At 40.7% G+C, this 12,361-nt stretch overlaps 2 protein-coding genes across 2 annotated transcripts in view; both read right to left on the minus strand.

Annotated features, from left to right (window-relative positions):
- Positions 1 to 2,261: 2,261 nt before the first annotated feature.
- The window catches only part of LOC311037340 (scavenger receptor cysteine-rich type 1 protein M130-like), a gene marked incomplete at both ends in the record, with an annotated part of 85,635 nt that continues 75,535 nt past the window's right edge, over positions 2,262 to 12,361 (minus strand). Inside the window, 4 exons of the mRNA XM_084046467.1 lie at positions 2,262 to 2,434; positions 5,559 to 5,654; positions 6,133 to 6,219; positions 6,293 to 6,388. Coding sequence (XP_083902593.1) covers positions 2,262 to 2,434; positions 5,559 to 5,654; positions 6,133 to 6,219; positions 6,293 to 6,388 — 452 coding nt within the window. The remainder of the gene's footprint in view (positions 2,435 to 5,558; positions 5,655 to 6,132; positions 6,220 to 6,292; positions 6,389 to 12,361) is intronic.
- LOC311037215 (CD5 antigen-like) lies at positions 8,839 to 12,355 on the minus strand (the record flags this gene model as incomplete). Its single annotated transcript, XM_084046335.1, has 5 exons — positions 12,207 to 12,355; positions 11,704 to 12,009; positions 10,911 to 11,174; positions 10,245 to 10,280; positions 8,839 to 8,849 (listed from the first exon to the last, which is right to left on the minus strand). The coding sequence occupies exons 1-5, from the start codon at positions 12,307 to 12,309 to the stop codon at positions 8,839 to 8,841; spliced, it is 720 nt and encodes a 239-aa protein (XP_083902461.1). The 5' UTR covers positions 12,310 to 12,355.

Below are 12,361 nucleotides of genomic sequence, written 5' to 3' on the forward strand. Positions count from 1 at the left end.
TGCCATTAGAAGCAACATAATAAAGAGACACATTAATATCCACAATCCCTCATAACTGTTTCTAAAGCTCATTTGTTAATTGCATGACCTTCTTTCTCTTAAGTTCAGACTGTTCAGTTTCTATGGCTTATTGCGCATATTGCATATTACGTTTTGCATATTGCATATTGAATTGCTTGGTCCCCGTATTGCTGCTTGCAGCTATATGTTATTATTATTGTCTACGCCAGGCCGAAAGGCATAGCGAGTTTTGCACCCTGTCCGTCCGTGTGTGTGTGTGTGTGTGTGTCCGTGTGCCCGTCGCCAGCGCCACCAGGAGGCCGCTTTTTTCAAAACACATTTTTTGACACTACTCCTACAGATTTTGTCCAAACCTCACACAAATCGGTACACAGTAGCTCATATTCCATGCTGATTGGCTAAGAATGGCTTCCAAAGTTTGCAGGAGAGCTCCGTTTTGAACAAAATGCCTCAAATCATGAACACAGCATGCAATTTCCGTGAAATTTTGCATTCCCACTAGGCCGAGGAAGAAATGTCACTTGAAAATGTTCAATTCAGCCTCATGGTGGCGCTATAACAGGCCGATTTGTGTTTTTACCTACTGCACCGATGTGCGTGAAAATTTGCACGCACCCTCCCTAGAGGCCAAGGGAAAACTTGCCCTTCATTGTTCACATTTCCCTTTTAGAGCGCCACCAAGAGGCTGACTTTTGTAAAACAAATTGTTTGCTATTACTCCTTCAGATTCTGTCCAAAAATCACGTAAATCGGTACACAGTATCTCTATAGTCATGTGATCAAAACGAATGTGTCCGACATTTCATATTCCATCCTAATTGGCTAGCATTGGCTTCCAAAGTTTGCAGGATAGGTTCATTTTGAACAAAATGCCTCAAATCATGAACACAGCGTGCAATTTTGTGAAATTTTGCACGCATATTTCCACTAGGCCGAGGAAGAAATGCCAACCTTTTCACATTGGCTTGTTATAGCGCCACCAGCAGGTCTAATTTAGCAAAACACATTTTTGGATCAAAATGCCTCAATTCATACAGTGTCCGGTTGCTGTGAAAGGCCTAAGAAGAAATGTCATCCTTTTCACATTGGCCTATTATAGCGCCACCAGGGGGCCACAATAACCTACCTGACCTGGCGGAGACCTGTGCTCCGAGGAGCACTTTTTCTATCATCGTCATATAGAATGTCGACTCTGACTGTGTGTTGTCTTCAAAGCTTGTGTTAACTCTGGTTATAACTCTGTTTTTTCCGTTTCTAAGAGTTAATACGTTATTTGTTTCTTGTCCTTAAAGAGTGTAAGCCCCTTGGACGGCTACGCTACTACTATAACAACAACAATGACTTTTCAGAGTGTTAACTGCGGTTATTGAGGGAAGTTTGGCAGACATGAATGGATTATTGATATATAAATAAATGCAACAATGTACAGTACTAAAAATGGAAAGAACGCCGAACGAGGAATATCTAGTTATGGCCAGCCCATGCCATTACAATGGTGAGTTAATTTATAGCCTTTCCATAAGTTGTCTGTGAGCCCGTCAGCCCGATGCTGTGCAGTGGTTCTGTGTGTGTTGTCGTTGATTTTAAATAATCTACGTACATAATGCATGCATGCAGCTATGGCTGGAACCTGGAAGTGGCCAACACTGGTCAGTGACATCGCGCAAAGACACCCGACTTTATAATTCTACCCCCCCCCCCCCCACCCCCCCCCCCCGTTAAGAATTGGATCTGTTACTGTTACTACTACTACATATTTTGATCATAGGCAGATATGCATGATCTCTGTAGTCATGTGATCAAGACGGATCTGTCAGATTTCTCATATTCCATTCCATTTGGCTATGATTGGCTTCCAAAGTTTACAAGGGTGGCTCGTTTTGAACAACATTCCATAACTAGACCAAGTAAGAACCTCCACTCCATTTTTTTCACATTGCCAAATGGTGGAGCTACCGCAGCAGGCTTATAACTCTTGAACCGTATGCCGTACAATCAACATATTTTCCCCCATGGATTCCTTGGATCACTATGCAACTTATAGGCCCTGTTTGTGCCAGATTACATTTTCCGCAATTTTGTGTTTTCTTCAAAACACACTTTTTGCTAGTACTCCTACAGATTTTGTCCAAAACACACACAAATTGGTACACATTATCTCTGGGGTCATGTGATCAAGATGTATGATGGCCTGATGGAGAACCTAGTTATTATTATTATTATTATTACCCTTATTATTATTACATATAAAGGTGTAACAGTGGCTCCAACTTTCCTGCATGTTGAGTGTTGGTGTGGTGAGGCTGTGGGTTGAGGACCACGGTCACTTCCTCCTCATGGATGACATCATGAGACAAGGAGGAAGTACTTCCTGCATCGTTCAGGGTGACCTCTGCTGTCTCTGACCTGCATCCTGCTTCCAACATGACAAGAGAAGTCAAGCACAAGAACTCACACTCACATCAACTCTAACAACTTTATTTATCCACACACTGTTAGTTTTATCCTAGCCAGCCAATTCAAACAACAAAATCTTGTAATATAAACTATCAAAACGATGAGAAACTTGGCAAAATCAGGACTTATCGTCCAACGTGTAAATAGATTATAAGGGCTAGTTGCATCACATCACATACATTGATAGATGCTGTTACTGACTGTCTTTGGTTACTTCAAGCATCTAATTAGTTTTCATTTGATTTGTTTCCTTTGCTTGACAACAAATGTGCAGAATGTGATTTAGATAGCATGTTGTTTAGACAGATGCTACAGTAGGTTCATTGTTTACCTGATATCATATAGTTTATTTGACACACTACATTGTTCTCTCTGAACTCTACTTATGTGTAATTATTTACCTTGACATTGTTGACAGCAGTTCATGCTTACTCTGGTTACCCTGATTACTCTGGTTACTCTGATTACTCTCACAAAAAAGCCCCGTATAATACAGTGATACTGTATTATACAGTACAGTGATACTGTATTATACAGTACAGTGATACTGTATTATACAGTACAGTGATACTGTATTATACAGTCAGTGAGACAGTTAGATAATGAATGTGTATCACTGTCTGATGAGAATGTAAATATCACTCACCAAGTTGATCTAACACTTTCATTTCATTTGCAGTGATGCCAATCTCCTCATATTCAACACCTTCATCCTCAGATTTTCGTACTAGATGACAATAAAGTTAGAAAACTACTGGTGAAAAAAACATGTTTACTGCTGTACATGCAGAATTACTGAACTTAATCATTACCATTATGTAGGATAAAAGTGTCAGTCACACACACACACACACACACACACACACACACACACACACACACACACACACACACACACACACACACACACACACACACACACACACACACACACACACACACACACACACACACACACACACACACACGTTTCTTTCTTGCCTGGACAGTACTGGATTAAAACAACAATGAATTTACATGGTTGACATGACAGATTATTGACATGATGTTTTGACACTCCTATTGAAAAAGTTCATATAAAATAGAACATCCTATGAACAACCATGTTCATAGAATATAACATTACTCACAGTTGCTGGTCTGGCCTGGAATCAAACCTGGACCAATCAGGGCCTCCGGCTCCACAGACATGCTCTCTAATGATTCTGCTATGACCGCTATAAATATACAGAATAGTATTTATATAGATGCTAGGTTCATTGTTTACCTCAGGTAAATTACCTGATATCCTATAGTTTCAAATGTACAGAATGTGATTTAAATAACATGTTGTTTAGAGATTACTCTGGTTACTCTGATTACTCTGATTACTCTGATTACTAAAAAAAATCGCACCCTGTGTGAAGGAAGCGGTGCCTTTGATGAGTGGCCTCCTGGTGGCGCTATAATAGGGCGGGCGGGGCTTCAGCAATTAATGCTTGTCCCTATTGGTGGTGTAAGTCCACATACCAAATTTGGACTTGGTGGCATGCTGCAAACTGGAGTTATAGCTGTTTAAAGGCAGTGGCCTCCTGGTGGCGCTATAATAGGGCGGGGCGGGGCTTCAGCAATCAATGCTCGTCCCTATTGGTGGTCTAAGTCCACATACCAAATTTGGACTTGCTGGCATGCTGCGAACTGGAGTTATAGCTGTTTAAAGCCCGTGCTGAAACGGACAAACGGACAAACGGACAAACGGACATACTGACATACGGACATACGGACATACGGACATACGGACGGACATAGTCAAAGGTAGAGCGGCTGGCACCGCTAAAAACAGCCCTGTTATACAGTGATACTGTATTATACAGTACATTTGGGTTATACAGTGATACTGTATTATACAGTACAGTGGTGTTATACAATGATAATGTATTATACAGTACAGTGATACTGTATTATACAGTACAGTGATACTGTATTATACAGTACAGTGATACTGTATTATACAGTACAGTGATACTGTATTATATAGTACAGTGGTGTTATACAGTGATACTGTATTATACATTAGGGTGTCACGATACTCGATACATACCGAAAATGTACCGAAATTAAAAGCCATATCGCTATTCTCACTGTCCAAGGCAGTGTTGCCAAGGCAGTGTTGCCAAGTCTGCTTATTATAAGCTACTTTAGGCTCGCTTATTTTGGACTTCTTTTCATAGACCTGGTTGCTTGTTTCTCTCAGAAAATCTGGCAACGCTGGTCCAAGGTAAGCCATGCACTCGCTGTTGTTTTCCTGTACATTCCTCCTTCCGACGGGGAAAAGGAAGCCTTACAGCCGTGGTTGACAGAGAGAGAAACCGTGTGTTTCTTCCCAAACTCACACATAATTCGACCCGCGGGTCGCGCTCAACAAATAATGAGCACAGTCTTGTGACATGGAAACCTTTTCAGTGGTGGAGAACTTAAATATTCAAACAATCTTCTAGAACGTTACAAAGTGCCATGGCAGCAGATCGCATTTCAGCAAAAAGTGTGTTGCCTGCGATGTAGAAATAGATGAGAAATTAAGGCGAGTTACTAAAGGGCTGAGCCATGTAGAATTGATGGACTGCTTTAACTAGAAGGCTCCTCCTCAGAGCACAGATTTCCGCCAATCTCCGCCAGGCCAGGTTGTCTATCCAGGGCCAAGTGGTCATAGCCACTTGGAGTGGGAAAAGATCATAACTTTTCAAAAATATTAAATAATCTTCTTAAAGAAGAATTATTTAATATTTGAATTTGAAAATGTCAATGACAGTTGGTAAAACCCAAAGTTTATATTATTAATATGTTAAAATATTTATCATTCTAGATTCTCATTTGTTATTTATAATTCTTATTAAAATACAATACAAATATAAATTGAGAAACAAGTGTTTTTCTTTGCAAATCAAGAGTAATAGCCTTAAAATTAAATAAAAAATTGAATCGTGGATTAGGGGTATTGTGACACCCCTAATTATACAGTACAGTGGTGTTATACAGTCAGTGAGACAGAGTTAGATAATGAATGTGTATCACTGTCTGATGAGAATGTAAATATCACTCACCAAGTTGATCCAAGACTTTCATTTCATTTGCAGTGATGCCAATCTCCTCATATTCAACACCTTCATCCTCTTTGTCTTTTTGTGAAGATTGTCTTACTATGACAACACAGTTAGAAAACTACTGATGAAAAACTATATATTTACTGTTTTACATGCAGTATTACTGTACTTATTATTATTATTGTCATGTAGGACAAAATGTCTTCGCAACGTGGCATACACCGCACGCACGCACGCACGCACGCGCGCGCGCGCGCACACACACACACACACACACACACACACACACACACACACACACACACACACACACACACACACACACACACACACACACACACACACACACACACACACACACACACACACACACACACACACACACACACACACACACACACACACACACACACACACACACACACACACGACTGGAAAGTATTAAAACATGTCATTCATTGAATTTACATGACATGATGTTCAAGCCTCCTATTGACACATGGTTCATGTAAAAGAGAATATCCTATATGACTACAACCATGTTCATAGAATACATTAATATAATGTTACTCACAGTTGCTGGTCTGGTCTGGAATCAAACCTGTGACAACCAGGGCCTCTGTCTCCACAGACGTGCTCTCTAATGATTCTGCTATGACCGCTACAAATGTACATCATATACGTTAGATAATGAATGTGTATCACTGTCTGATGAGAATGTAAATATCACTCACCAAGTTGATCCAAGACTTTCATTTCATTTGCAGTGATGCCAATCTCCTCATATTCAACACCTTCATCCTCTTTGTCTTTTTGTGTAGATTGTCTTACTAAATGACAACACAGTTAGAAAACCACTGGTGCAAGATGTCAAAGAAAGAATGAAAAATATAATTGCTTTACTGTTGTACATCAGTATCATTGCACTTATACTTGCCACAGCAGAGCATTATTATTATCATCATCATCATCATCATTATTATTAATACTATATAGGATAGTAGTAACACACGCACGATAGTAGTATTACTTAATCTACGTGAGTACAATCAGGCTGTGTTTCTGTCAAATATCAGTTTATTTTTTTCGTAAATGACTGGACAAATATTAAAACATGTAACAGTGAATTTACATGATTGTTGACTTGATTCAAGACTCCTATTTACAATTTTAACATAAAAGAGAATAACTAGAAAAGGTGCTCCTCGGAGCACAAGTCTCCGCCAGGTCAGGTAGGTTATTATGGCCTCCTGGTGGCACTATAATAGGCCAATGTGAAAAGGGTGCCATTTATTCCTAGGCCGTGCACGGCAATCAGACACTGCATGCATGATTTGAGGCATTTTGTTCTAAAAATGTGTTTTGCTAAATTTGACCTGCTGGTGGCACTATAACAGGCCAATGTTAAAAGGGTGGCATTTGTTCCTCAACGTAGTGCAAATGTGCGTTCAAAGTTTCACCGCAATCGGACGCTGCCTTCATGATTTGCTGCATTTTGTTCAAAACGGGCCACTCCTGCAAACATTACATGTCAATGTTAGCCAATCAGGATGGAATATGAAAAATCAAACAGATCCGTCTTGATCACATGGCTATAGAGATCATGTGTACCGATTTGCGTGAAATTTGGATCAAATCTGAAGGCTTAATATAAAAAAATGTGTTTTACAGTCTGCCTCCTGGTGGCGCTATAAAAGGCAAATGTGAAAAATGCTAGGCAAAGGTTTTTCGTTGGCCTCTGGAGAGTGTGCATACAAAGTTTTATACTGATCGTGCAGTTATAGGTAAAAACACAAATCGGCCTGTTACAGCGCCACCATGAGGTTGATTTGAACATTTTCAAATGGCATTTCTTCCTCGGCCTAATGGGAATGTGTGTGAAAAATTTCACGGAAATTGCATAATGTGTTCATGATTTGAGGCATTTTGTTCGAAAAGGAGTACTCCTGCAAACTTTGAAAGCCAATTTTTGCCAATCAGGATAGAATATGAAAAATCTGAAATCAGCCGTTTCTTTTAATGACTAAAGAGATACTGTGTACCGATTTGGGGGATTTTTGGCCAAAATATGTAGGAGTACTGTCCAAAAATGTGTTTTGCACAAATCGGCCTCCTGGTGGCGCTATAAAAGGCCCATGTGAAAAAATTGGAGCAGAGGTTCTGCTATGGCATCCAGGGACTGTGTGTGCACAGTTTCGCTGCGATCAAGCCAACGGTGCCAGAGATTAGCTGTACACAAAATGACAGAATGACGGACGGACACACACACACACACACACACACACACACACACACACACACACACACACACACACACACACACACACACACACACACACACACACACACACACACACACACACACACACACACACACACACACACACACACACACACACAGACTGACGGACAGGGGGTAAAACATACTCTCTCGCCATGCCTTTCGGCCTGGCGGAGACAATTATCCTATAACTACAACCACTAGAATACATGAATATAATGTTACTTACTACCAGTAAGACTCCCTAATCGGGAGATAAGCGACCGTAGGTCACATGTATACAGAAGAGGGCTGTAACGGCGATTGGTTCCTAGTTGTGTGGGCAATGTATAGTTTTGTTTGGTGGTCTAAGAAATGTGGTGGCAGGCATGTTGATGACATGAGTGTAGACATACTGTGTAGTGTGTAGCAATTTGTGTGTTTTTAGGGGCAAAACTGTAGGAGTAGTGGGCAAAAATGTGTTGTGAAAAGCGGCCTGAAGGTGGCGCTAGAAGAGGGCCATGTGAGAAATTAGGGGTGGGGTGTCCGCGTTGCCTTGGCGGACGAATAGGTACCGGCCGCGGCTCTCCCGGACGCTCCTAGCCCGAGTTAAGGCATTTTATGTGAGCTGCAGTGGCAGGGGGTCCTCCACTGGGGGCGCCACCACTTTTGCATCCGTTCTGGAGCACCAGGAGTGGGTGGTCCCCGGGAATGCCCCGTGAGCAGCCCCGTTGGGGTGGTCATTTGGTAATTAGTCCACATGTGCTCATTTTTTACACTTGGGGGTCCCCGAGGCAGCTGGGGGTCCCTGGAGCTCCGGGGGTCCTTGGAGGGTGTAGTTTGGCAGGTAAGGAGTGTGTGTGCAAAATCTGGCATGGATCGGGGCAACGGGTGCGGAGATATGAGCAGGGCAAAAGTGTGACGGGACGTGTGTGACGGAGTGACGTGACGGACGGACACCTGGAGCAGGTTTCTATAGTAAATGCGACCTACGGTCGCAATTAACAGTAGCAGGTGTTCTCACACACAGGCTGAGGAGAATCAGCAGCAGCACAATCACAAGGACTGTGACAATCCTAAGGACCTCCAGTATATCAATTACTCCAAAATGATAAATCACTTTGTGTTGTTGATTTTGTTGGTTGAATAAAGCAAATGAGAGATCATAATCATAATCATCATCATCATCATCAAAAATAATTATCAGAATTGTTTCACTCATCAGTGTCTAGGTAAAACCAAACTAATAACATTTAGTTCAACATGATCAGTGAAAGTAGGTGTGTTACCTTTACAATAGATTTCAGCTGGTTTGACTTTATTACAAGACTTCTGGTGGACACAGTCTCTGATGTCCAAATGATCTTTTGTGCAAACCAGAGTAATTTCCAGATCCTACAATCATAATCAAAACTTCCTTTAGTGTTTGAGAGACTTTTTTCCTCACTGTTTTTAGTCAGTAATGTGATACAAAAACACATTTCATACAAAACTAGAAAAAGTGCTCCTCGGAGCACAGGTCTCCGCCAGGTCAGGTACGTTATTCTGGCCTCCTGGTGGCGCTATAATAGGCCAATGTGAAAAGGGTGCCATTTATTCTTAGGTCTTTCACGGCAATCAGACACTGCATTCATGATTTGAGGCATTTTGTTCCAAAAATGTGTTTTGCTAAATTAGACCTGCTGGTGGCGCTATAACAGGCCAATGTGAAAAGGGTGGCATTTCTTCCTTGGACTAGTGGGAATGTGCGTGTGAAATTTCACGGAAATCGAAAGCTGCGTGCATAGTTTGAGGCTTTTTGTTCAAAACGGACCAATCCTGCAAACTTTGGAAGCCAACCATAGGCAATGAGGATGGAATATGGGAAATCGGACCGATCCGTGTTGATCACATGACTATAGAGATACTGTGTACCGATTTGCATGACGTTTGGATAAAATCTGTAGGAGTAATGTAAAAAACATTGTTTTGCACAAATCGGCCTCCTAGTGGCGCTATAACAGGCCCATGTGAAAAAATTGGGGCAGAGGTTCTGAATTGGCATCCAGGGAGTGTGTGTGCAAAGTTTCGGAGCGAACGGGCCAACGGTGCCGGAGATTAGCTGGTAACACACAGACAGGACGGACACACACACGGACACACGGACGGACGGACGGAGGGTAAAACATACTCTCTCGCCAGGCCGAAGACAATAATGTACAGAAGAGACTGGAGTGACGAGATGTCTTATGATATCAATGAGACTTAAAGGTCAAAGCAAACAAAACAGTTGTTTACCTCCTCTGTAGATTTCACATCTGTCATAATGTTCTCTATGACTTCACCACAACCAAGCTTCTTGCACAGCAGGTTCTTAAAATCCTTTGTTACATTTAGGGGACACACACGCTCCCACTCATCTTGGTATCGATGGACACTAAGTATACCTCCACACTTCTTTGTGGTTCTGAAGCTGATGCCATCTGTAACAAGTGAAATGAAAAACCTCTGCTTCATTCCCTGTCATGTGGAAATGATATTGCATCAAAACCTTTGAATGGATAGATATTAGTAGCATATATAATAGGAATTAATTAGCATAAGGAGCAAGAGAAAACAATTAGGAAGCTTATTCAACCACTAAAATAGGAGGAAGAACAAATAAATACATCCATTGACAGTTTCAAATGAAAATAAAAACTGATCTGATCTCAATTCCAATCCATTGTCCATTATGTCTAGAAACTTGGAAATAAGTTCATGGGTTAATCTAAAATGTAGTTCCTATAGAGGTCTTTATCCACTTCAATGTCCAGAATGCCTGTTTTACAGTAATAAACTATGTCATTGCAGTCTCATATAAACATTTATATTCTTTTTTTCAGTAGAAAATAATACATCAGTAACAAATACTGAAGTAAAATATGGACTAAATTCTTAAATAGTCTGAAATACAGTAACTACTATATAGAATACAAAATAATATACAGTAGCTGCTATATAGAATACAAAATAATATACAGTAGCTACTATATACAATACAAAATGACATTCAGTAACTACTATATACAATACAAAATGCAAAAAGTGTAGAAATATATAAAATAATTCACCTCTACAGTAGACAGACACCAGTCCTCCAGCACACCGGCCCAGGACCGTCTCACACTGCCCAAGACTGGACTCAGAGCCCTGGCAACGGACGTGGTAAACATCTGACCCAGTTCTTCCATGTTTCTTAAAGGCCAGAGCATTGCCACAGCTCTTCTCTCTGCAAACTATTTGTGAATGTTTGTCATCCCAGTGATCACCACACACCCTGATGCCATCGATCTTCACCTGACCAGACCAGTATGATAGGCTAACCACAGGGTTATCTGGGAAAACAGCAACAACAACAAATCAACAGAAACAAATAAATCTCTAATCCCACAACCACACAGATGTGATAGCGCTGAAAAAACATGTTATGGGGTCATGTAGAGATGTCATTCAAACCATTTACTTGAAATAAGAGGCATACATCCACTGGGCCTGAAGAGGCCTGAATATCCCTCATCCAATTATGATCAATGAAAAATAAACTGTCCTTTTCACCACTTCAACATACATCTGTCTTGATATTAAATCATCTTTTGAACACAATCCTGTACGTTAATATAACCCTTAATGTGTACAAATGGACTGGTAAAATCCTAGGTGTCAATTTATTTTATTATTTATAATAAAACAAATTATAATGACAGCATTTATTATAATCCATTTTTTGTTGTTTTAGTTTTGGATTACACTGTTTGGTAATACAATGTATTACCAACTGGCATTGGAGATGTATTAATAATAATTGTTATTCATTACTCTAGCATTGGAGATAGATAGTATATAGTAATAATAATAAGTTATTACTCTGGCATTGGAGGTAGACCCCTTGGTTCCCGGAGGTTGTATTTTCACGTTCACAGTCCCAGATGGTCTTCAGGTTCTTCACATCTCTACAGTTGAAGCTCTTCTCCCACAGATCAGAAGAACTATTTGATGCTGTATGGTTTATATAACCACCACGGTCCAGATGACGGCACAGTTTGTCTCCCTCTGTGTCTGTCCAGCCATGGCTAGAAACCATCCTGGAACCATTCTGACTGTAAACAAACACATGTCCCTCAAAGTGTCTTCCAGGCTGTTTTGGATGTTGTATTCTGATCTTCTGCCAGTCTGAGATGAGAAGTAGCAGAGACACAGCATAGTTGAAAACCAAGAAATATGAATCATTGCCTCAGATTGTTGCTGTAAAATCATATTCTACCACAGTCCATGTTCATAAATGGGCTGTTACTGTAACATGCAGAGTATCTATACAACACTTATTTGTTTAAGTCAGTTGGAATCAGATGAAAGCATTTAAAACGTACCAGAACACTGGAGGCCACCAAGAGCACAATGTCCTTTGTCCTGTAAAGTAATGTTACAGTCTGCCACCTTGTGGCTGTTTGCAGGACAGCTCAATCCTGACATGACTTCAGGTGGACTTTGTGGTAAAGGTCCAAAGAATTCAACAGGCTCGCCG

The sequence above is a fragment of the Gymnoscopelus microlampas genome (assembly GCF_963454915.1).
Source record: "Gymnoscopelus microlampas genome assembly, chromosome: 21".
NCBI classification, from domain to species: domain Eukaryota; kingdom Metazoa; phylum Chordata; class Actinopteri; order Myctophiformes; family Myctophidae; genus Gymnoscopelus; species Gymnoscopelus microlampas.